The 27310-nt window shown below is 35.9% G+C and overlaps 1 protein-coding gene across 4 annotated transcripts in view; it reads left to right on the top strand.

Moving 5' to 3' along the window:
- Positions 1-27310, top strand: part of PPP3CC (protein phosphatase 3 catalytic subunit gamma) — a 101079-nt gene that overhangs the window by 53696 nt on the left and 20073 nt on the right. For all 4 annotated transcript variants that reach the window (XM_045774141.2, XM_045774139.2, XM_045774140.2 and 1 more), the window contains exons 4-10: positions 2278-2389; positions 13164-13309; positions 14931-15070; positions 19947-20024; positions 20111-20205; positions 24123-24248; positions 25060-25131. In XM_045774141.2, coding sequence (XP_045630097.1) covers positions 2278-2389; positions 13164-13309; positions 14931-15070; positions 19947-20024; positions 20111-20205; positions 24123-24248; positions 25060-25131 — 769 coding nt within the window. The remainder of the gene's footprint in view (positions 1-2277; positions 2390-13163; positions 13310-14930; positions 15071-19946; positions 20025-20110; positions 20206-24122; positions 24249-25059; positions 25132-27310) is intronic.

Here is a 27310-nt window from a genome sequence, read left to right as displayed (position 1 = left end):
TGCTCAGCCTTCTATCCTATGTATGGTCATGTAGGTTGTTTCCAAAATTTTGCTATTACAGGCAATACTGCAACTTTGTGCATGTGTATTTTCTTATTTTTGGAGATGTATCTTAAGGGTAGGTCAAAAGTTAATTTATCAGTTTTTGCCAAATTTTTTTACTGTACAAGTTATTTTTATTTGTATATAGTCAAATTGATCCATCTTTTTTAAAAAAAGATTTATTTATTTGAGGGAGAGAGAGCACAAGCGGAAGGAGGGGCAGAGGGAGAGGGACAGTGGGGAGCAGACTCCCCACTGAGCAGGGAGCCCAACTTGGGGCTCGATTCCCGGACCCTGAAATCATGAACTGAACCAAAGGCAAATGCTGAACCGACTGAGACACCCAGGTGCCCCTCTTTTTTTTTTTTTTTTTTTTTTTGCCCTTGGATTTTTTTTGTCATTAGTTAAGATAAAGTTTTTCCCTACACTAAGGATAAAGAACTTACCACTTGCTCTTTTATTTATTTATTTTTTAAGATTTTATTTATTTGAGGGAGAGAGAGAGAATGAGTGGTGGGGAGGGACAGAGAGAGAGAGAGAGAGAGAGAGAAGCAGACTCCCTGCTGATCAGGAAGCCCGATGCAGAGCTCAGTCCCAGGACCTGGAGATCATGATCTGAGTTGAAGGCAGATGCACTTAACCAACTGAGCCACCCAGGCACCCCTCACTATTTTTTTCTTATAGAACTTACATGGTTTCATTTTGATACAGTTAGCTCTCTTGTTCATTTGTCATTTATTATGTCTTATGTGAGTTATAGATCTAATTTTTTTGAAATGACACCAGTTGTCCTAGAGACATTTATTAAGCAGTCCAGCATTACGGGCATCCAGTGGTTCAGTCAGTTAAGCAATCTGACTTCAGCTTTGGTCATGATATCAGGGTCATGGGATTGTGGGATCAAGCCCCGTGTGGAGCTCCACATTGGGCTCCCTGCTCAACGGGGAGTCTGCTTGTCCCTCTACCCCTTCCCCTGCTTGTGTGCATGTGTGCACTCTTTCAAATAAATAAATAGTCTTAACAAAAAAAAAAAAAGGAAGTCCATCGTTACTCCTAGTGATTTAGGATGCTACCTTTATTATATACCAAAATTCTGTATGTACTTGAATTAATCTTTGGATTATTTTATTCCACTGATATATTCCACTGATATATATTTTATTCCACATATATCTATATATGTGCCAGTACCACTGTTTTAATTATAGAAGCTTTATAGTACCTTTTAATGCCTAGTAGGTCTAGTTCCCGCCTCCCCATATAGTTCTCTTTCTTCAGTGTTTTTTTCTTGGCGGTTTCCTGGCTGTTCTTGCATGTTTATTTTTCCATAGAAATTTTAGTATCAACTTGTCTAACTCCATAAAATAGCTTGTTGGTATTTTTATTGGAATCGCAATGATTTTATAAATTAGGAAGAACTAATGCTGAATCATTTCTATCCAAGAACAACAAGGAGTGTTTTTCCATTTGTTCTTGACTACTTTTGTGTCTCTCAGGAGTGTTTTAAAGTTTTCTTGATATTAATTCTGCACATTTCTTACTAAATTTATTCTTATATGCTTAATCTTCTTTGCTGCTATTGTAAATGGAATTTTCTCTACCATGTGTCTTATTTATTATTTGTGTATATGAAGGCTATTGATTTTATATATTAATTTTATATCCTGCCATATTACTGAATTCTTTTATTATTTGAGTTAGTTTTGTCATTGTTTTTTTTCTAGGGTTTTTCAGGTATACTATCATTATATCATCTTCAGATAGAGTTGTTTTATTTTTTTCTTTACCCATTCTTAAACCTCTAATTAATTTCTCTTGTCTAATTCAATTAGCTAATACTTCTGGTACAGTGTTGAATAGTAGCAGAAATAGTGGATATCCTTGCCTCGTTCCTTATTTTAGCGGAAATGTCTCTGGTGTTTCTTAATTAAATAAAGTACAGATTTTAGGACCAAGGGGTGTGTATGTGTATATGTGGGTGGCTTTGTCACAGAGTTCTAGATATTTGGATAAAACACAGGAATAGAAATTAAGGAGACGTATGTATGAAGCTTACTGTCTGTCACATTCTAGGGCAGCAGCATGTCACATTCAAAAGCTGGAAGGTTTCATGTTTCAATTTGGGAATAGCAGTGAGGGATATGCCATTATAGCAAGTCATTTGAATTCCTATAAATTGTCTTTATGTGTTATCATGGTCACATATAAAAATTTATCCTTATATTTGTCTTACAGTGTGTGCTGTTTTTATGGAGTTTAAAGATTAATCATCCCAAAACAGTGTTTCTGCTTCGAGGAAATCATGAATGCAGGCATCTTACAGAATATTTCACCTTCAAACAGGAATGTAAGTATAATCACTTTTCCAGAACTTTTTTTTTTTTTTTTTTTAAAGTAAACTCTACCCCTAACGTGGGGCTTGAACTCACAGCTCTGAGATCAAGAGTCACATACTCTACGGACTGAGCCAGCCAGGTACTTCCATAACTTTTTTAGTTACCCTGTTGTCAGTCCCAAAATGAATCAAACATATACAGAAAAGAAACTAATGGAACTCAAATGCTTCTTCCTGTTGTTCATTTTCTGGTAAGAACCAAGATTCTGCCTTTTACGATGTTTATTTTGAAAATAACTTTTGTGGTTTCCCCCAGTGTATATTAAAGTAATACATTTGGGGTATTTGGAAAACATAGAAGAGTCCAAAGAAGACAAAAGTTGTCCATAGTCACACCACTTAAAAATAATAACTACTACCCCACTATTTGAGAGGTAGTCTTCTTTTCTGTACATATAAAAGCCTATTATGAAATAGTTCAAATGCATATGTATCTGTACATATTTTCAAAATAAAATTGGGCTGTTATATGCACTGCTTAATAAATTGCTCTTTTCACTTTATGTAATAAAATTTTTCTGTACCATTAAATATTTTTGAACATGATTTAAAAGTGTTATTTTAATATTTTTAAAGTATCCCATCTTATGAATGCACTATCATGTAGCCAATTTAGTAATAATTGTATGACATTTCTGTTGTTTCTAACTATAAATAATACTGTAATAGTAAAAAGGCTTATTTTTAAAGGTAGAATTTTTGAAAGTCAGAATGTTGCTAGCTGTTGGAAAAACAAACAAACCTCACAGATTTCTTTGACCAGAATCTAGGTACTCACAATTGGCTCTTACCTAACATTCAGTGTGTTGATAATGTGTTGGGCTTGTTTGAGAGAACTTACCCCAGGGCATTTGCACTGAGTGTTTCCTAGATAGCTATCTGTTCATAAGATCTACATCCTTACTTCATTCATGTCATCTGAGAGACTTCCTTCCCTGGTTGCTTTTTCTGAATTAAATATCTCATCATTTTACTCTCATACCCTGATTTTTTTTAAATAGTATTTATAAAAACTAGTATATCAACACCTGAAACTTTTATATATTTTTATATAAAATTTATATTTTAAAAATACATTTGTTTATTATTTTTCTCTCCTACCATAATTTAAATTCCATGACAGCAGGGATATGTTTCATCCACTATTGTTTTTCCAAAACAGTATCTAATAACTCATAGGAGATGCTTAAAAATATTGGTTGAATTAATTTGTTGAATGAATGATCATCTAGGATTTGTAGTTTGGCACAGATTCTCAGAAGGCAAAGGGCATGAACATTTATTTTAAAGACTTTGGATACATACTCTAGCCCTCTAAAAAGATTATGTATCAATTCATACTTTAAGGAATTTTTGTATTTTTAAATAAAGTGAAAGGAAAATAGTGAAATAAAACCCAAAAATTTTAACATTTTTGATTTCTAAAATGCTTGCATATTCTTTATAAAATAAGGAAGTTGAACTAAATTCTAGGGTACTGGTGGGGCACCTGGGTGGCTCAGTCGGTTAAGCATCTGCTTTTGGCTCAGGTCATGATCCCGGGGTCTGCCTCGGGCTCTTCTGCTCAGTGGGGAGCCTGCTTCTCCTTCTCCCTCTGCTGCTTCCTATACTTGTGCCTTCTCTCATTCTCTGTCCTGCTGTCTATCAAATAAATAAATAAAATCTTTAAAAAATAAGTAAATAAATAAGTTCTTGGGTATTGTCTGGTTCTAAAATCTACCTCTTTTCCCAAATAATACTGAATATATATAAATGCTTTAATGGTGTGTAATTGATGGTTTGATGATGGGTTTTACTTTGTGTCCTATTCAGATTTCTCTTTAGCTTATTATCTTGGAAGAATATATCATAAAATATTTAAAGTTTTATTCCCAAAAGAATATTCAGAGTTGAAAAAAACAATTTTTAAATTTGTTTTCCGAGGCTCAAGAGTTTATCCAGTCCTTCTCCCCACAATTCCTTTACTTATAGGTAGATTACAACTTGATAGTGTTACATATGCTCGTAGTAACTCTTGTTATTGTAGCTTCCTACACTGGAGTTGGCATTTGTAATAACAGTCTTTCTCTTGGTAGATCCTGAAAGAAAAGGTGGTTCTCATTACAAAAAATTTTAGAGTATGACCACTTAAAAAAATTCTTCTAACAGAACAGTCAGCTACAAGTGGGCAAGATACAGATCATTGCAGCCCTTGGGACTTAGAATAAACTGTTTATCCTAAGTAGGTAACACCCAGGAAAATAAAAAAAAAAATCAGATCTGTTGGGGAGTGTTTAAACTGGTATAAGGTATCTGAAGAGCAATTTTGGAATGTCTGTAAAAATTTTTGACCCAGCATTTTGGCTTCTAGGAGTTTTCATGCAGATTATATACATTTTTTAATGCCATATAACAGATCGCCACAAATTTAGCTGTTTGAAACAATACATTTATTATCTCACAGTTATTATAGGTCAGAAGTCCAGGCAGAGTGTGGCTCAATTCTCTGCTCAGGTTGTCCCTGAGCTGAAATCCAGGTGTCACCAAGGCTGCAGTTCTCATCTGGAGCTTGGGGTCTTTTCTAAGCCTACCAGTTATTGGCAGCCCTTGTGACCGTAGGGTTAATGTTCATTGTTTTCCTGCTACCTGTTGGGTAAGGGACTGCCCTCAGCTTCCATAGATTGCTTGCTGTTCCTTGCCACGTGGCCCCATAGGCAGTTCACAGTATTTCGATGTTTGCTTTCTTCCAGGCAGCTCAAATGTACCTCTCTGCCTTCCTCTTCTGTGATCAGCCAGCTGGGGAAAATCCATTGCTTTTCAAAGGCTCACCTGATTAGGTTGGGCCCACCCAGAAGAATCTCCCTTTTGCCCTAACGATATGTAACCATGGCAGTCTCAACATATTAACAAATTCCACCCACTGAAAGTGGGCGTAGATTATACAATGCTGTAGGTCATTGCTGATCATTTTAGAATTCTGCTTACCATACTGTATACTTGCAAAAAGACAATAGGATATGGATGTATGAGGATGTATGATAATTATGGTGTTACTTGTAATAGCAGAAAAAGAAAACAAAGAAAAAAGATAATTTAAGTATTAAAAAGTATCAAAAATAATTTAAATAATACATTTTCAAAATGTATTAATACATTTTCAAAAATGTAATACTAGGCAGCTGTTGAAAGATCAAGGTGGGCCTTGATGTACTGATATGGAGAGATGTTCAAATACTTTGTTAGGTGAAAGAAGCCATTTGCAGAACATGTATAATGTTATCTCCTTTGTAAATTAAAAATATATAATGTGCATAAAATTGAAAACAGTAATTACCTGTGGGGAGTTGGGTCAGCAGGACTTGTGCTTTTAATTTTATATCTTCTTGTGGTACTGTTGGAGTTATCTTTTATCACCACCATATACTCCTATTATAATAAATTTTTATACTGGTAATTTCAAAATCACCTGAATGGGCCTCAACCATTTAAGAGCCTTTTTAAAGCACCCCAGATAATTGTGCTGCATGCTGCTGGTTTAGAACACCTGCTCCAGAGGCTTGGAAAGTATTTACTATTTGTCATTTGAGAACCATTTCACCAAATAGTTTAAAAATTGGAAATATTTTGCATTGTTTTTATAGGGCAAATATGGGGATATTACTCATTACACTTCCTTTTCTTTACCTGGGAAAATTAAATAATGCATATCAAGCAGTTGACAAAGGCCCTGGGACGATCAGTGTTTAGCAGTAAATAAGTCGTAAGAAAGCTGCCTATGGATGCCTCTGTTCTGAATTAAGGGTCAGGTTTTTTTAAGTAACATTTTTATCCAGTTTTTCCTGTTTTCTCAGAGTTCCTTTTTTTTTTTTTTTTTTTTAAGATTTTCTTTATCTATTTGAGAGAGAGAGCACAAGTAGGGGAGAGGGGCAGAGGGAGAGGGAGAAGCAGGCTCCCCAGTTGATTGGGGAGCCCAACATGGGGCTCGAACCCAGGACCCTGGGATCATGACCTGAGCAAAGGCAGGCACTTTATTGATCGAGCCACGCAGGCACCCCTCAGAGTTCCTTTTTTGACTAGTATGAATTGTTCAGACTATTTTTAGAAGATGGAACAGTAGGTTCGGGGAAACATTTTAAGTATTTCATTTTGCACAGAATTTCTTACCTTAGGTTTTTATTTGCTTTTCACATGTTTTAATTAGTCAAACCAAGTTTCTTTCTTTTTCTTTTATTTTCAGAGGTACTCCTGTTTCATTCTAATGCTGCATCTGAAATATGAATAAATCTTGGAACAAGCACAAAATACAATTTCACATTTTATTCTTACGAGCAAAGAGTATGTGTGCTCCTTTGCATGGATGTTTTCACTGATAAGCTGATCTCTCTTAAAGGGCCACCGTGGCTTTTAGAATCAGCGCCTTAAAATTATGCTAAGTGATGCTTAGTTCCAGATTGTGCAGCTGCAGTCTTGTGACTATTTCTGAGGGTGGCAGGTGGAGGTGGTTCTTTTTTTACATAAATTCTTAAATTGCTTTACATTACAGTTTTTTTAATATTCCTTTCAAACCCAGAGATAATTTGAAAGGCAAAGAAAAATAGAACGTTAATTTCTGACATATCATTTATCTTTGCAAAAACATTGCTTTATTGTTCGATACTTGGAAAGTAAACCTAGTGCTTTCATGATTCCATCCCATAGCTCTGGGTCCAAATTTCTAAAGTAAATTAATTTTTGTTTCCATGAGCCATTTTTTGATGTTTAATTAAATAGCTTACTGACAGGTTCTGGAAACTCCTGTAATTTTGCTAATGTAAACAATATTGTTATGACAGGTTTATTTTTAACAAATAAATATTGCTTGTTGTATCAATGCTTACAGTATTATTTGTAGTACTAAGAGATTTGTGTGGTTAGATTGTGGTATATCCATGAAGTGAACTACTGTGTAGACATAAAAAATTAAATTACAAAGCTCTTCACATAAAGATGTGGCCTGATCTCCAAAATATGTCGAGTACAAAAAGCAGGTGTTGTAGAACAGTACATATATGCTACCAGTTATGTAAAAAACAAAAGGATGTTTTGAAAAGAGAATAAATGCACATATCTGCATGTGTATGCATCTTTGTAAAGACCCCCAGAAAACTAGTAATACTGGTTGCCTGCAGGGGGTGGGTGGGAGGAGTAGGGGTTTGTAGACCTGTATAACCTTTTATAGCTTTTGTTTTGAACCATGTGAATGTAATTTTTTTTTTAAATAATGACAGCAAATGTAAATGAAGATAAGTATATAATCAGTGGCTAGACCAGGTCATGATTTCTAGCAAATAGTGCTGACTCTCAAAGTTACTTTGAAAGAATATTGTTGAAATTTTGTTTTGTTAATGTTGCATTATTGGTACTGGTTAGGACTTATGTCATCAGTGTGATCCTGTGATTGAGGTACATTTTCCTTTGTTACGGAAATGATTGTTTTATGGGATGAAGCTGAAGATTTGTCATGAAAATAAAAGATTAGCCGAGTCAGCTAATTTAACCTTTGGTAATTTGTATATTTGGCTATTTAGATTCTCCTATTAAACATTTAATTTGAAATACTGATTGCGAAGAGAATTGCATGGTATTAAGAGCATGAACAGGTTCAATTTCCAGTCCTACCACTTACTAACTTGTGACGTCGGGCAAGTAGGCCCAATTTCTTCACCTTTTTAATGAAGATAGTGATGGTACTTGTTTCATAGGGTTTCTGTGAAGATAAAATAAGGTGATTTCATTAGTTAACACTTACATAGTCCCTGCCGTGTGCATTATTCAAAGCATTTTACATATATGAATTCATTTGATCTTCACAGCAACCTTGTAATACAGGTATGTATTGTTATGCCCATTTTATAGATGACAAAATCAAGGAACAGGGAGCTAAGTAATTTGTGCTGAGTGTCACAGCTAGTGAGCCAAGCTTCAGATCCAGGCAGTCAGGTTCCAGACTCCGCTCTCTTGACCACCACGCTGTGGGGAACACTTAACTCACTGATGGCACAGATACATTGTGAGCCTTCAACACATTTCAATAAGAAAGGTAATATAAGAACAAATATTACTATACAAAGTTATATAATTCATCAGAGAAAACACAGGTAAACTAAGTCAAAGAAGAATATAGATATCTTCAGTCTAACCCCTCAGATAATAAATATGTTGGTATTTTTATACCTATTCATATACTTTAAGAATATAACATTTTGTAAACTATTTTGGTCATGTGTTAATATAACATTAACTTCTTTTTGCTTAATTTGATTCATAACCTCCTGGTTCTTAAAAAATTTTATGAATTTTTAAATTTTAATTCCAGTACACATGAAGTGTTATATTAGTTTCAGATGTACAACATAGTGATTCAGCAGTTCTGTACGTTACTCAGTGCTCATCATGATAAGCATACTCTTAATCCCTGTCACCTATTTCACCCATCGCCCACCTCTCCTCTGGTAACCATCAGTTTGTTCTCTATAGTTAAAGAGTCTGTTTCTGGGTTTCGCTCTCTCTCTCTTTTTTTTTATTTTTATTTTTTTAAAGATTTTATTTATTTATTCGACAGAGTGAGAGAGAGAAAGCCAGCGAGAGAGGGAACACAAGCAGGGGGAGTGGGAGAGGAAGAAGCAGGCTCATAGCGGAAGAGCCTGATGTGGGGCTCGATCCCATAACGCCGGGATCACGCCCTGAGCTGAAGGCAGACGCTCAACCACTGTGCCACCCAGGCGCCCCTCGCTCTCTTTTTTTTTTTAATTTTTTAAAAAGATTTTATTTATTTCAGTTTTAGAGAGAGAAAGAGAGAGTGAGCACAAGCTGGGGAGAGGGGCCCAGGAAGAGGGAGAACCAGGCTCCCCACTGAACAGGGAGCCCGACATAGAGCTTGATTCCAAAACCCTGGGATCATGACCTGAGTTGAAGCTTACCAACTGAGCCACCCAGGCTCCCCTCTCTTTTTTTTCTTTGTTTTGTTTCTTAAATTCCACACGAGTGAAATCATATGGTATTTTTCTCTCTCTAGCTGACTTACTTTGTTTAGCATTATATTCTAGCTCCATCCATGTCCTTGCAAATGGCAAGATTTCATTATTTTTGTGGTTAAATAATATTCCATTGTACATATACATGTAACATTTTCTTTATCTATTCATCTATCAGTGGACATTTGGCCTGCTTCCATTGTTTGGCTATTGTAAATAATGCTGCAGTAAACATAGGGGTGCAGATATCCCTTCGAATTAGTGCTTTTGTATTCTTTGGGTAAATAAATAATCAGTAGTGTGATTACCTGACTGTAGGGTAGTTCTATTTTTAATTTTTTGAGCAACCTGCATACTGTTTCCCACAGTGGCTGCACCAGTTTGCATTCTCACTAGCAGTGCAGAAGAATTCCTTTTTCTGCACATCCTCGCCAACACTTGTTTTCTATGTAACTTCCTGTTTTAATGTACAAAATGGGGTTAAGACACTGTATTGATTGCCATCTTTCTGCAGACTTGGTATCCTTTTGGAAGTAGGCTAAGGAATTCTTTTGAGCCATTCATAGACATTTCTCCAAAGAAGACGTCCAGATGACCAACAACACATGAAAATGCTCAGCACCACTCATCATCAGGGAAATGCAAATCCAAACCACAGTGAGCTACCATCTCATACTAGTCAAGAGTGGCTAGTATCAAAAAGACAAGAAATAACAAGTTGGCAAAGATAGGGAGAAAAGGGAACCCTTGCTTACTATTGGGAATGTAAGTTGCCGCAGCCATTATGGAAAACCGTATGGGGTTTCCTTAAAAAATTAAAAATAGAGGGGCGCCTGGGTGGCACAGCGGTTGAGCGTCTGCCTTCGGCTCAGGGCGTGATCCCGGCGTTCCGGGATCGAGTCCCACATCAGGCTCTTCCCCTATGAGCCTGCTTCTTCCTCTCCCACTCCCCCTGCTTGTGTTCCCTCTCTCGCTGTCTGTCTCTATCTCTGTCGAATAAATAAATAAAATCTTTAAAAAAAAAAAAAATTAAAAATAGAAAAAAAATAAAAATAGAAGTATCATATGATCCAATAATTCTGTCACTCAGGTATTCACACAAAGAAAATGAAAACAGTAATTTGAAAGATATATGCACCCTTATGTTTATTGTAACATTATTTACAGTAGCCAAGATATGGAAGCAACCTAGTATCCTCTGATAGGTAAATAAAGATGTGGTGTGTACACACACACACACACACACACACACACATGCAGCAATATTTTTTTTTTTTAAGATTTTATTTATTTGAGAGAGAGAGAAAGCAGGAGCAGAGGGAGAAGCAGACCCCCTGCCGAGCAGGGAGCTTGATGGCCAGTCTGGGATCATGACCTGAGCCGAAATCAGGAGTTGGCCACTTAACCGACTGAGCCACCTAGGTGCCCCCATACACAGCAGTTGTTACTCAGCCATAAAATGAATGAAAGCTCTTCCTGTTTGTGATAACATGGATAGACCCAGAGGGTATTATATTAAGTGAGGTAAGTCAGAGTAAGACAAATACCATACGATTTCACTTATATGTGGAATCTGAAAAACAAAACAGAAACAGAAACAGACTCATAAATACATAGAGCAAATATGGTTGCCAGAGGGGAAACAGGTGGGAGAGTGGACTAAATGGGTTAAGGTGATTAAGAGGCACAAACTTCCAGTTAGAAAATAAATATAAGTCACAAGGATGAAAAGTATAACATAGGGTATATAATCAATAATATTGTAATAACTATATGATAAGGATATATCATATATCACCACTTATGGTGAACATTACATAATGTATAGAATTGTTGAATCACTATATTGTACTGAAACTAATGTGACATTGCATGTCAGTTATACTTGAATTAAAAAAAAACTGCCTATACTCAAGTTTAAGACTCTTACAGAGGAATTTTTTATTGACATTGGCAACAGAGGGAACTCTGGCTCCAAAAATTTCCAGAGAAAAAGTTAATCACTGGCCACAAACAAAAGGAGTTGGGTTTTTTGTTTTTTGTGGGTTTTTTTGGTTTTTTTGTTTGTTTTTATTTTTCTCCTCATATAGACTTTATGGCCAATATGGATCTACTTTTGCAACACCCAAAATTTATAGTGTTCAAATAAAAAGCAGAATATAAGGATGTAGTTGTAAGGCGCGCAAAGATGCATAAGGTGTGGCTCTTATTAACTTGGTTGTCCTAGTAGAGTTAGCATATGTTGTGAAATAGATTATCTTAACTGTGGTCATGGTAATACAAAATGCTCTGAAGTTTTTAAAGGAAACCGCAAACTCCATTAATGCCCTCAAACGTTGGCAATAAAGAGAAGATCCTCACATTCAGGAGTGGAAAGTCTTATAACCTCAAATATGGTCCCTTTATTTATACCTACCCTTTAGGAATGTCTCTCCAGACATTTCTGCCATCTATGTTCTGTACTCTGGCCCAAATCTGGACCATTACCCTTCACTTTATTCTCCAAAGTCTTGCCACGACCAGGCTCTGATACTTAAACACATCTTTTCTAAAAGCTTGAAAATTACAAGGAAGTAAACACAGAAATAATTATCAGCTAGATAGTCTGACTCACTTGCTATAGCTTTGTTCTCTAGGTCCTGTAGGCTTGTCTCATCTTCACAGAATTTTGGAAGAGAAGGAGCTCACAGTTCTGTGGGCCTGCCTGCCTGTGTGACCTCTGGCCTTCTCTACAACAGACAGCAAAACTTGACTTTATGAAATCCAAGGCCAAGGAAGAAGAAAATATTCCCTTTCTCTTTAAACTAAAGCCATCTTTCAGCTTTCCATCTCTTACTTCATGACAGATTCTTTCTGGATAATTGTGGACACCCCACCTGCTCTGTCCACTGGAATGTTTCCTTGTTCTTTAACCCCAAAATACAATTCATAAAGATGAACGTTTTTATATAAAATAGAATAGGGACAAAATTTGCTTAAAGATCTTAAAAATCATAGCAAAAGATTATTGACATTTTATCGATTACTCTTAAAACTTCAGTTTCCATTTATATATCTTCACTACCCCCAGGGAGTCTTTTTAGACCCATCAAAATATTCAGGCTTGCGAGACTACCATGGGCCATATTGGCGTTTATCTACTTAGAAGGATACAGTCCAGGAACGGGGGCAGCACCAGGCATCCCTTTTCAATGGAGTAGTCCTCATAGGAGTGGGTATAGCAGTGCCTCTCACCTCCCCCTCCAAGTCACAGTTCAGGTGCAGGGAAAAAATATCCATATTGGGCAGATCAGGGAGCCACTGTGGCTTAGAAGCCTCATGTAGCACAGTTGTCAGTATCGCCCCATGAGCTTTATTGGTATAGATTCCAGGGTCCCACAGGGACCTACCTTGAGTCATCGCACTCAGAAGTCCAAAGCTATAGCTACCTACCAGGTAATTCAGTAATTTTTACCATAAGCAATGTTGCCTAATAACACAGCTGATACTTACCTTATCAGGTTTCCAAGGCAACAGAGCTAGAAAGTTAATCCAAGGTCACACTTGTCTTTAGAGGAGATTTTGTTTACCTTTTATCCACAGCTTTTCAAGAATATTTTTATAAAGATGATTGTTTTCAAATTTGCCTGAAATAAATGGCTTTGAAGTAGCTTCATAATTTTCTGTCCAATATCCATTTTCATATATGATAAATTGTAGCTTTTCTTCCTTTGACTGTTTTTCTTTTTTGATAGGTCGAATCAAATATTCTGAACAGGTGTATGATGCGTGTATGGAGACATTTGACTGTCTTCCTCTTGCTGCCCTCTTAAACCAGCAGTTTCTGTGTGTACATGGAGGGATGTCACCTGAAATTACTAGTTTAGATGACATTAAGAAAGTAAGTAATCTTTCATTAGTCTCATGGAGTATATGTATTTTTAGTTTTAGTTTTTAATATAGTCAACTAATATCCCTCTATTGCTGAAAATGTTTATATACAGATAATCAGAAGTAAGAAAGTGGAAATCACCTGTGATCTCATTATTGGGAGACAACCACTGTTAACATTTGGCTAAATATCTTCCAGAAAATGTCTGTAAATTTTAATAAAATCTGTACTTTCACCTACTGGAAACATAACTTGTTTTGAGTATAGCCCTGAAGCTTTAAATTCTGTAGCAATACGGAAGGAAGGAATCAGGGTTCTAATCCCTGTCCTGTAATTAATTGTGTAATCTTGACCAAACCACTTAACTCTTAGTCACATTTTCTTCTCTGAGAAATGAGGAAGTTACAATGGATGGTCTGAGTACTTCCACCTCTGAAATTCACTGACTTTGACATTTTAGATGATAGAGTTTAATTGCTACATTGTGTGAGTTGGTGATTGTTATTTTCAGAATTTTCTACAAAGATGATCAGTCTTTTTTTCACTTCTGTTCTACATTATCATCTTTTCTCTACCTTTGTATTCTTCTACCTGTCTCATGTAGGTACTGAAATTAAAGGTTTTTCTGTTTATAAAACTTTTCTCTGAATTAAAGTTACTCTTCTCAGGGTAAGAGGATATGCCTATATTTCTGCTGCCTTATGGTCTTTAAAATAACCAGAATTTCTCTTTTATATTGTAAGTCTTGAATTTTGCAATTCTGAATCAATTGTATTAAAAACCTCCCCTTTCACTTAGTAGAAGTCCTCAGCGATTTTAGTTACTGGTTTTGTCTTGGTTTTTATGCTACTAACCAGAGCAGCAGTGACTAAAGGCTTAAATTAATAACTTACATTGAAATGCCTGCACTGCATAGAATGGAAAGGATGAAAGTCCTTTACAAAATAAAACTAGAGATCTCCCTTGGAATGAGGTAAACAACGAACAGAACCATTGCAAAACCTTTCCTGCTCTGATGGTATTGTTAGCTCACCTAGGCAGTTGAACTTTACATAGCCTTTCTCAGTAATAGTATAGCTCCATAGTGGTTGATTTCACATATGAATTAAATGAGTACTGCTTTTAAGACTAGGACATAAAGGGGGCCCCTGGGTGGCTCAGCCGTTAAGCATCTGCCTTACCCATGATTCCAGGGTTCTGGGATCGAGCCCCGCGTCAGGTTCCCTGCTTGGCGGGAAGCCTGCTTCTCCCTCTCCCACTCCCCTTGCTTGTGTTCCCTCTCTCGCTGTCTGTCTCTGTAAAATAAAAAAATAAAAAAAAAAAAAGACTAGAATGTAAAGGAGTCCTTTTCTATAGTATGGTTAGATGACAGGGATATTTATAAAAAATTTATTTCAAAAAAAATAATAAAAACTGTGTATCCAAATTTGTTAAGTGCTCATTTTCTTCCTGAAGGAAAAATTCTTTATGGGGCTTGCTGCTTTTTCTCCTAATACATTCTTGTGGGTGGGGGGGTTTTGTTTTGTTTTGTTTTGTTTTGTTTTGTTTTGTTTTGTCTGACACACACCAGTTTTCAAAAGCTCTTTCGCCTTCATGATTTTTCTTCTTTTGGCTTTTGTGTGTTTTCTAGTTAGACCGGTTTAAAGAACCTCCAGCCTTTGGGCCAGTGTGTGACCTGCTTTGGTCTGATCCTTCAGAGGATTATGGCAATGAAAAGACCTTGGAGCACTATACCCACAACACTGTCCGAGGGTGCTCTTATTTTTACAGGTAAGCTAGTCCTCAAAGTTATAAGATTAGGAAAGGCAATTATAATATGAGTCATCAAATTATTTATAAGTACTTTATATCTCTACTTTGTGTAGTATAAAGACTTTTAATTTTTTGCTTAATAGAAGGCAGAAATTCTTGTTTATTTTTTAATATTTTAATAGGTATTATGTACCCTCATAATATATATGAGTACCTTCATTAATACCTAAGTGTAATATACTGAACATGATTGAACAGAACAGAGCATCTTGCAGTGCTTAAATGTTATTTTCTGACTCTAAACGATCTCGATTATTTGTTCCCAAACACCTTTGAGCTTTTTTAAAAATAAAGATTTGTTGGCTGTTCCGCCAGAGATTCTGATTCAGTGGGTCTGAGACAGGAAAATCCTGTTATTTTTTTAAAAAGCTCTCTAGCATTTGGAACCACTGCTATAGGCAAAGATATAAAAAGAACAGGACATTGTGAACTAAGCCCAGGACATTTCCTGGAAGTTGGCTGTTGTCTTAAATCTCGTATGTGAGCTTTTATTGTGTTCTGCCATTCCAAAATAGGGAGACAGAGGTTTGAAGTCTAAATTTTTTTTAATCCCAGTATTTTACTGTGACAAGTAATGCATATATTTAGTTCAAATCTCTGTTAATTGCCTAGATAATGCATTTATTAAATGAAACCCACATATAATAAGTAAAAAGCCTTAATATTGCCACAGTTTTAACCTTCTTCTAAACAACCTCGTTTTAATCCTTTCTGAGTCATTTAAATTTTACTTCTCTTTTTTAAAAAAAATTTTTTTGAAAGATTTTACTTAATTTGAGAGGGAGAGAGAGTACATGCACTTGCTGAGCAGGGGGATGGGCATAGGGAGGATCTCAAGCAGACTCCGCACTGAGCATGGAGCTCAACACAGGGCTGGGTCCCATGACACTGAGATCATGACCTAGCCAAAACCAATAGTCAGATGCTCAACTCACTGAGCCCCTAAATTTTACTTCTCTTCACATTGCTTAAAATAAAGAGCACATAATACCCTCTTATTGTTTGTACAGCGTAAGTTGGTATGATTTCTTTGGAGATGAGCTTGACAACATCTCTCCATTATAAATGCCCAGGGCCTTTGATCCAGAAGTTCTTCTTCTAAAGTGTAATCCTGTGGCTGTACAATTGGTCCTCGTTATTTACGAATTCTGATCTTCAAATTCGCCTGCCTGCTAAGAATTACTTGTAACTGCAAAGTCACCACTCACAGCACTGTCACGGTCATTCAGGCATGCACACATGCAGAATGATGACAAATTTGTCACCCCATGTGTGCTTCTGAGTCTAATAAGGAGCTGCTTTGCCGTCTTGTTTCAGCTTTCATGCTGTAAGATTATTATTATACCATTCTTTTTGTGGTCCATTTAGTGCAATATTTTTCACATTTTGTATTGGTGATTTTGATGTGTAAAATGGCCCCCAACATAGTGGTTAAGTGCTACTATTTCTACGTGTAAGAAGGTTGTGATGTGTCTTACAGAGAAAATACAGATATGTTATATAAGCTTTATTTGGGAATGACTTCTGGCATTATTGTGCATGAGTTCCATGTTAATCAATCAACAGTGTATGTTAAATAAGATGTTCTTACACAGAAGCACACATAAAACAAGGTTATGTATTGATTGGTTAATTAAAATGTGACCAGAGGCTCACAGGACCCTAACTGTGTGTTTTCTCTAGGAGCAGTGGTTCAGTTTTGACTAATGTAGTATTTACAAGTTAACTTTATAGAACAGAGCTACTGCAAATAGCAAGAATCAACTTTGTAAATGTGCAAATGTATAAAACGTATATACAGTTGACCCTTGAACAACACGTATTTGAACTGCACAGGTCTACTTAAACACGGATTTTTTAATACAAATATAATATAGTACTATAAATGTATTTTTTCTTGCTTATTTTTTCTTTTTTAACATTTTCTTTTCTCTAGCTTACTTTAGTGTAAGAATACAGCATATGATATATAGAACATATAAAGTATGTGTCAGTTGACTGTAATGGGTAAGTCTTCTAGTCAACAAGCCAGCTTTTGGGGGAGTCAAAAGTTATATACATGAGGGGTGCCTGGCTGGCTCAATTGGTAGAGCATGTGACTCTTGATCTCAGGGTTGTGAGTTCAGGCCCCATGTTGGGCATGGAGACTACTTAAAAAAGTTACACACAAGAAAAAAGTTATACACAGATTTTTGACTGTGTGGGGAGTCAGCAGTCCCACATTGTTCAAGGGTCAACGGTACGAGGTTATTCACTGCTGTATTATTTATGATAAAAAATTTATTTTTTTTAAGTAAGCTCCACACCCAGCAAGGAGCCCAACATGGCGCTTGAACTCACAACCCTGAGACTCTGAGATTTAGAGTGAGATACTTATCCAACTGAACCACCCTGGTGCCCCTATGATAAAAGATTTAAAACAACCTAAATGTTCAATAGAAGACTAGTTAGTTAAATACCTTGTGGTACATTCAGTCAATGGAATGTGCCACACTATGCAATGAGGCTATTTTTTTAATTAAAAAAAAAAGAAACAAACCCTTTATATATGGATATAGAATACAGGCATACCTTATTTTATTGCACTTCACTGTGTTGCACTTCATAGATACTGAGTTTTTACAGATTGAAGGTTTGCGGCAATCCTGTGTTGAGGAAGTCTCTGGGGTATTATTTTTCCAACAGTATTTGCTCACTTCATGTCTCTGTGTCACATTTTGGTAATTCTCCCAATATTTCAAAATTTTTCATTATATTTATTATGGTGATTTGTGATCTGTGATTACAACCACTGAAAGCTCAGATGATGGTTAGCATTTTCAGCAATAAGGTATTATTTTTAAGTTAAGGCATGTACATTATTTTTTTAGACATGATGCTGTTGCACACTTAGTAGACTACAATATAGTGTAGTATAACTTTTATATGTACTGGGAAACAAAAAAGTTAATTTGACATGCTTTTTTTTTTTTTTTTTTAAAGATTTTATTTATTTATTTGACACAGAGACAGCCAGTGAGAGAGAGACAAGCAGGGGGAGTGGGAGAGGAAGAAGCAGGCTCCCAGGAGAGGAGCCTGATGTGGGGCTCGATCCCAGAACGCCGGGATCACGCCCTGAGCCGAAGGCAGACGCTTAACGACTGAGCCACCCAGGCACCCCTAATTTGACATGCTTTATTTCAATATTTGCTTTGTTGTAGTGGTCTGGAACAGAACACACAGCATCAGGGGCTCCTGGGTGGCTCAGTCTGCTTTCGGCTTAGGTCATGATCCCAGCGTTCTGGGATCGAGCCCCGCATCAGGCTCCCTGCTCAGCGGGAAGCCTGGTTCTCCCTCTCCCACTCCCCCTGCTTGTGTTCCCTCTCTCGCTGCCTCTCTCTCGGTCATATAAATAAATAAGATCTTTAAAAAAAAAAAAAACCCACAGCATCTCCAAGGTATGCCTGTAGAGTATCTTTTAAAGGATACTCAAAAGAAACCAGGAACATTGGTTGTTCCTAAGGTAGCAGGAAGATAGATCTAGGAAAAAGGGAGGCATTTAGGGGCGCCTGGCTGGCTCAATCAGAAGAGCGTGCAACTGACTCTTGATCTTGGGGTCATGAGTTTGAGCCCCACATTGGGTATAGAGATTATTAAAAAAATAATAATAAACTTTAAAAGAAAGAAAGAAGAGAGGCATTTCACTGTATAACCATTTGTATCTTTCAATTTTATACCATGTATAAAATCTATTTTAAAAGCTAATTTTTCTAGTAAGCATAATAAGAAATAAAGATTTAAACATAAATAATTAACACTTGGATAGTTCTAGGATAATATGATATTCTCCATTCTCCAGTTTCTTCTATCAGGTAATTCTTTTTTTTTCTTCTCTTCCTCGCCCCCCCCCCCCCCCCCCCGCCCAGGAGAGAGGTTGGGGGAGGGGCAGAGGGTGAGAGAGAATCTTAAGAAACCTGAGTGGAAATTAAGAGTGCGCCTGAGGTGCTTGGGCTCTGACTCTTGGTTTTAGCTCAGGTCTTGATTTCAGGGTCATAGGATCCAGCCCCCCTGGGCTCCATGCTCAGTGCAGAATCTGCTTGAGATTCTCTCTCTCACTCTTTTTTGCCCCTCCCGCTCGTGCACGCTCTCTATCTCTCTCTCTCTCTCTCTCTCAAAATAAATAAATAAATCTTAAAAAAAAATAGAGTCAGACGCTTAACTGACTGAGCCACCCAGGCACCAGAACCTATCAGGTTTTTCTAAATGTAGAAAGATAATAATACCAAGAGAAAATGTTAGGAGTAGATGCAAATATCAGATCTTTCATTAGAATACAGTTGGTGTAATATTTGCATGTACTCCTGAAATATCCCTGCATAATGTCACCTTGGCGTTGGTATTACCTGTGAAGCTGTGAGTAGGTTCTTTAACTTTTCTAACAATTTGATAATTTTAAAATTGTGTGATCAGTTTTTAGCACCTAATCTCTCTCTCTCTCTCTCTTTTTCTCACACACACACACACACACACACTACCTTGGTACTTTTTTAAATAACAGGACAAGAAAAGTTTTGGTGTTATGTTAAGGGTTAAGACAAAAATTAAAAGGTAGGGGAGCTCTTTTCCTGTCCTAAGGTTGTGTGTAACCTGCATATTTGATCTGGAATGAGGTATATTAGTGAAGTGGAAAAGCAGTGATGATTGCTGAGCCATTAATAAAAGTTCAGTGGTATGTCAAACCTATAATTTTGAAACAAATTCAGCATTATAATAGCATCTTGACTTTTCCCCTTCCTCCTATTAAAACACCAATTGTTTTAGTTCTGGGTTTATGTTTTCTAACTTTCTTTTTCAGTTACCCTGCAGTCTGTGAATTTTTGCAGAACAATAATTTGTTATCAATAATCAGAGCTCATGAAGCCCAGGATGCTGGGTAAGTTATATTAAAACTGTACCAGTTATCACTGCAGAGTTTTTGCCTTTTATATCAAGACAGACAGACTGTTATCTCTCTTCCAGGTATCGAATGTACAGGAAGAGCCAAACAACAGGCTTTCCGTCACTCATTACAATTTTCTCTGCCCCCAATTACCTAGATGTCTATAATAATAAAGGTAAAGGAATCCAGTGATATTTGAGTTTGAATTTGTGAGTAAATGTGAGCTCTAATTTAATTATATGTATATGTATGTATTTTATATATAAGAAAAGAGGTCTTAATTGAAACAAAGGCCAAGAAACTTAGAATTTGGGCTACTGCTTGGTTTTCATTTGCTAAGAATTATTGGGCTCTTTGTAAATATAAATAATGATCATAATAGGTCTGATGTGTACTCCTGAATCAAGATATCAGAATAAGGGCACCGGGGTGGCTCAGTCAGTTGAGCATCTGGCTCTTGATTTCGGCTCAGGTCATGATCTCATGGGTCATGGGATTGAGCCCTGAATCAGGCTCTGCACTCAGTGGGGACTGTTTGAAGATTCTCTCCCTCTGCCCCTCCCCCCAACTCCTCTTTCCCCCTCTCTCTAAAATAAATAAATAAATAAATCTTTAAAAAAATACGTATGAAGAAGAAATTATTTCAGGTTCAAGTTAGAATAGTCATCATAAAAAAAAAAAAAAGAATAGTCATCATAAATTATTACTTCTGGTAATTTATTTGTAACAGTACCTCAATAAAATGTCACTATTTGGAGTTTAAATGTTTATAAATTATTAAGCTGTTTTTGCTTTTCTTGAGGAATGGTACAGGTAGATGAATACTGTACAAAAAGTCAGAAAAATCATTTTAGTCCAAGCCCTGCCAGAAACTAATAGTGTGATTTTAGGCAAGTCACATTGTTTTTCTAAACTTCAATTTCCCATATAAACGAGAGGATTAAATATAAATATTCCTTCAGTCCAGCAATTCTCATTCTAAGACTTTATCCTATTGAAATTTTTATTTTTACATTTAACCAATGTGGGGCTTGAACTCATGACCTTGAGATCAGGAGTTGCATACTCTACTGACTAAGCTGGCCAGGTACCCCAAAATCTTTTTTTTTTCTTTTAATTTTTTATGATTCATAGTTTATAAGTTTTGTATCAGGGCAAACTTCTCTGTAACATGCCTCTAACTATTTTGTTGTTTATAAAATATGACTATAAAATAATAGAACTTGTATACAAACATGCCAGAACGTATATATCCAAGGAGTATTGTCCCTTCACAGTAGTTACCTTGGGAAGCTCTATGCTTATTCCAACAATGCTGCCATTGTTCAAAGCGTGTTTGGAACTCCTCTTTTGGCATTGCCTTCAGAGTCTGCGACACATTCTTTTGATTATCCTCAGTGATGGGAAATCTTCGTCCTTTGAGGGTGGATTTGATTTTTGGAACAGCCAAAAGTCATTTGGAGTCAAGACTGATGAATAAGGTGAGTGATCAAGATAGATGGTACCATTTGGGGTCAGAAACAAGGTATGATTATAGGGTAATGAGACTGGTTTTTCTTGTGTTGCTTATAAAATGGGTCTGGAGGCGATTCCAAAAGAGGAGTTCCAAAAACGTTTTGAGTATTGGCAGCATCTTTGGATTAAATATACGGTAAGGCCGCAAGGTGTATTGAAAAGAGCACTAAGCTAGGAGTCAGAAGTTCTAGTCTAGTCCTGCTTCACTTTTAAATTCACAGCTAACATGACACTTAATTTCACGTTTAACAAGACACTTAACTTCTCTGAGCCTCGGTGTATCTTTAAAATACCGGTAATATAGGGTTGTTGAAGATAAGTTGAAATACTAAAAATAAACATTAAAAGCATCCGTCAAACTAAATTGCTATGATACTATAACATTTTACTGTTATTGTGCCTAGTGTGATTATATCAGAGGACCACACTCATCTCATATATAAGGTCTGGTGTGTTTGTAGTTAGTGGTTTTTAAGTCTCATTACTTTATAGTCATACCTTGTATATGCGGCTGGGGAGTCAAGTTTAAAAGAGGTCCACAGTATACTTACTATGTAGCCTGTTTAAAGGGAAACTAAGGAATGGCACATCTCATTTCAGTCTGATTTGAATCAGTCATCTCAGTGGCTTATATCCATTTTAAAAAACACTTCTTTGACCTCCGTTCTCTCCCAGCCGTCTAGTTTTTTACATCTCGTCATTCTTTTCTGAGTCTTAGCTATCCCACAACACTCTGCTTCTCCCTAACTCCATTCTTTCTTACTTCCTTCTTCCTAATATTCCCAATACGTTAGAGACTTAGTTTTCTTCTTATTTCTTCCATTATGAATGGTATGTGCTGCTTGTGTTGGCAACTTCCTCAAGGACACTTTGTGGCCCTAGTGTTCATATTTGGGATGGAGACATTCCCTTCTCCCTTGTGCAGGCTCACTAGGAAGAGTGTCTGTTGACTGCACAGTGGATTATCAGTGCACCCAGCTGAAACCTGCCACCCAACACAGCAGTCAGTCCACTCGCTCACTAAATGCCCACTCGTTTTCCGGCCCGTTCTAACCTGGTTTTGATCTTGATTATTCCTTTAGTGAACTTTTAAGTCACAGTCCAGTCTACCAGAGTTTTCTGTTGGCTTTGACATAATTGATAACTTTATCTTGAAACATTCTTACTTTCCTTGGTTGTTCCTCAAACTTTTTTTTTGTAGGAAAAAGACAGAGTGGTATATGAAACAGTATCTGCTGGTACTCAGATACTCCCCATCCAAGTACCTCTTTCTTGAAAATGACAACCCTCTCCTCCTTTCCTTTTTCTCTTTCTTCTTCCGTTGCTTTTCTTTCTTACATATTGGTACCAACAAGTATTTGTTAGTTCCAGTGATTATGGAAAGATCCTTAGTCATGATTTTTAAAGATTTCTATTCCTTTTTCTTGTGTCCACTGGGAACATACCCAAAAGCAATTTTTTATGCTCTCGTTTCTAATCATCCACTGTAAAGACCCACCTCTCACTTCTTTTTCCTGTGTAGATTTGAGGGAATTGTTGAATAATTATGTATTCATCTAACCTAAATAAAATATATATACATGAAAATAGTGGGACGTGTATATTATATCCAGTGTTAGGTTTTCAAGAGCCGGAGATCCTACTTTAATGTATTTTCTTTATAATCCGTGGTATACATTTTAGACACTCAGTAACAAATTTTGAGCCCATGAGGCTACCCTTCAATAAGCAAAGGAAAAGGAACCAGGAAATGACCTATATCTGTCATTTCTGAAGTACTTCATACCCAATTCTATTTATGATCACAGTAAGACTAAAGAGAATAATGCAGACAGCATTGCAGTGCTCGTGCTCACGGTGAAGTCTAAGAAATTGGATTTTAAAACTTTTAAAGTATAAAGAAAATTAGTTTGGTACCAAAGCATGTGTACAAATACATGAACTGGTTAAGTTAAACATTCATATGGTGCTAGCAATATACTGACTCTGTATAGGAGAGATGGATATTTTTTAATCCTCTATATAATATGCAGAGATGATTTAATCTACTTTGGAGCCATGTGAATTGCTCCAAGTTTACTAGCTGTATCCCCCACTATGAATTGATAATTGCTATGTTATAAACTCCCAGAGAGTTTATAAAATCATTGGCTCTGGATAATGACTAGCAAAACAGGCTGTGTTCGCTTAATGAAAAATGTTTGCCTTCAAAAGAGAGCTGTAATTGTAACCATTTGGCCTATAAAGGGAAATTATGACAAAATTTTTCTATGTGGAACCTGAGATTTCTTTAGATGGTTACTGTGCAGTGACCCTTTGAAGTTTCAGAGCTCAGTTTCTTTTGTACTTTTATTATATGAGATCTTCAGGTAACTTTGTTCTTTGGGATAATTCTTAAAAGAATAAGCTGTATAAAATGCTTCAAGATTTTCCATCTGCTCTTAAATACCGCGTCTGGGACTTACAAATGGAAAGTACGTTCATGAATTCTGTTCAGTTGGTACACTGCTGTACAAAGCACACCATTTGCCATGTCGTGTTCCTCTGCGCCAGATTTTCCTGCTCTTTCCTTTCTAGCTGCTGTGCTAAAATACGAAAACAATGTCATGAATATCAGGCAGTTTAACTGTTCTCCACACCCCTACTGGCTTCCGAACTTTATGGACGTTTTCACATGGTCTTTGCCATTTGTTGGGGAAAAAGGTAAGAGAACTGGACGATCATTTGTCTTAATTAGTGATGGAGCACACTTATATTTGCATGAGTCCCCTGATGGTTCAGAAATGTTTTTCTTAAACTTAAAGAAGTAAAATAAATAAATAAATAATAAAGTTATTAGAAGTATTTTCTAATTTTCTTTGTTCTCTACAAAGATTTTTAAATGGCACTTAATTGGTTTTTTATTTTATTTTTTATATTTTTAAAGTTTTAAAATTGGTTTTCAAATTATAGTTCTAGTCAGTTGTGCTCTTGTTGTAAATTTCAATTTAAGGTAGCTATCCTACTATGATCAGGATGTTAAAATAGCATAAGTCACTATACCATTCCTTCAGTGATTTCTTCAGTGATAAAGAGATTTAAATAGGAAATAGTGTCCTGTAGAATTTTGTTTGTGCACCTGTACAAATAAGCCATGCAAATATAAAATAAATCTGTTGGGCAAAGACCTGGTGGCTTAACTTCTTTGTAAAGTGGGAGGAAATCTTTTCATGTACATGTCAGTGAGGAAAAGGCTCCAGACAGCAGTGTCATGAAATCAAGTAATTATGCAATAGAAGCTTCAAAGACCAGACTTTTACTGAAGCAAGTGATTTCCCCAAATTCTATATAAACCTGAAGGTCTTTATTTAATGCTACTCTTTATAATTACTCTTAATAGCATAATGATAAATCGTTTTTGTCTGTTTATTTTACATGTGTGTTTACTTAGACATCCACATCATTTTAGAGAGAGTACCTTAATACATTTTGTATACCTTGTATACATTTTGGGTCATTTTGTCTTATCATATAGTCACAGAGATGCTGGTTAACATTCTCAACATATGCTCTGATGATGAATTGATTTCCGATGATGAAATTGAAGGTAAACTTGCCTTTTTCTCATTTGAACTAGAAACAAAAGTTTTGGTTTTTGTTTTAGTTTGTTTTGAATAATTTTCTTTGTCTTACTAAAAAAGAATTGTGTTCATTACAGAAAAATAAAATTTGAAAAATACAGGAAACCATAAATAAGAACAAAAAAGTTACCTGTAATCCTACCATCTCATAGATATCAACTGTTCACACCTTGATATAATATTGTGTTACCTGTCTTATATCTTTGCATATATTTTCCTCTCTTTTTCCTTTTTAACAAAAAATGAGGTCATGTATTAGTATCATAAACATTTATAGTTCTTTATAGACTAATTTTTAACAGTTATCTAGTTGTCTTTTTTGATGATTTTTGTTTTAATCAATCCTCTGCTGTTGAATATTGGACTTTTTCCAAACTTTTTTGTTTTAAAACCCTACAGTTTTAAACATTCTTATAGATAAATCTTTACACATTCTGTCAACAACTAGTATTTATTACATGCCTAATATATGGCAAGTACTACTTAGGTCCTTGCATGCAATAAGCTTATATCCTAGTGGAGGGAAGACAAACAATAAATAAGTGCAAGTCAGATGTTGATATATGGTATGTAAGAAAGGGAAGCAATATTAGGAAATTGAGAATAACATTTTCTTGATTATTCTCATGGGGTTAATTTCTAGAAATTGAGTATCTGTGTCACTTAGTACTTACAATTTTAAATCAGAAACAGGCAACCTCTAGAAAGGCTGTACCAGATTACATTTTTTGTGTATGATGCATAGTTCACAGTGCACTCTCCAATACTGTTTACTATCATTTCTATAGTCTGGTGTTTTTTTTAATTTTATTTTGTATTTTTATAACGACTAATGAACATTTTTTTATTGACCACATGCATTTTTCTTTTGTGAATTGTCAGTTCATACCTTTTGCCCATTTTCCTACTGGGTTATTACCGTGCATGTTTGTTTGTTTTTTCTCTTCTTCTTATTGGCCTGTAAGGGATCTTTAATAGTAACATTTTGTTACATATGTAGCCATGTATTTTTTTTCCTAGTGTGTTGTGGGCCGTTTGATTTTAAAGATAGGTCCTAACTTACCTGAGAATGCAGAAGACTCTGGAAAGATGGTGGCACCCGAGTTCAAACCTCTGGCTGTCTCGTTTTCAAAGCTCTGTGCTGAAGTGATTCATTCAACTGTTAGGATAAAACCATCCACATAGTGGAAAAATCCTAGCTTACTTTGGGCAGATAGAGGGGAATCCTAAACATAGTTATGTTTTAGATTGCACATTGAAGGTGAAGAGCAGATGGAGCATAGCTTGTGAGTATCTTTATGTATGAGATAGGAGATCGCTATAAGGAGCCAGTTCTTCTCAAGGAAATAATGCAAACAAGAGAAAATTCAAACGAAATAAAGAATTTTTAAGTTAGGGGAAGATGAAAGATATAAGAAATAGATCTAGTAGAATTTATATTCAAATCTAGGTGGATATGGAAATTATTGTGAACTCTATTGTATGTACTAAGAAAGGATTCTTAATTACCATAAAGATATGCTTACAAAATTATGCCAAAAGTTATATATGGGAATATATATTAAAGGATTGTCATAATAGCAACAGATTCAAAATAATCTAAATGCCCCTCAGTGGAGAGGTGGGTAAATCAATTATGACATATCTCCATATGATAGATTCTCTACATAGAATATTATTTTCCCTATGCAAACCTCCTTTTCCCCCTTCTCTTCTAGTAAGCTCTTGTTCAGCTTATTGTAACATCCTCATGGAAGGCATTTCTGACCTCCCTGACTAGATCCAGTACCCTTGTCATGCTGTCTCATATCACCATGTACCTCTCCTTAGCATTTGATAGAATTGTAATTTTGCATTTATTTATATTATTATAAGAGTAATATATTTTACTCCCACTCAACTGTAAACTCCCCAGGTGCTAGGACGCAGTTGGTTTTTGCTCACCAAAATAGCCTAAAGCCTAGAATAGTACAGTGAGAATGATAAGTAAATATTTGTTGAGTTAGATTGAGTGATATTAAGTGCAACTATTAAAAAAAGAATGGAGTAGAGCTATCAGTGCTAATATGGAAAATGTACTAGATATTCTGTTAAGTGCAAAAGTAAATGAATAGAATCCTCTCATTTCCATTTTTTACAGGGTGT

Source organism: Ursus americanus, chromosome 13 (assembly GCF_024610735.1).
Source record: "Ursus americanus isolate L20-20 chromosome 13, mUrsAme1.1.p, whole genome shotgun sequence".
Classification (NCBI taxonomy): Eukaryota; Metazoa; Chordata; class Mammalia; order Carnivora; family Ursidae; genus Ursus; species Ursus americanus.
This window is presented reverse-complemented; position numbering and strand designations above follow the sequence as displayed.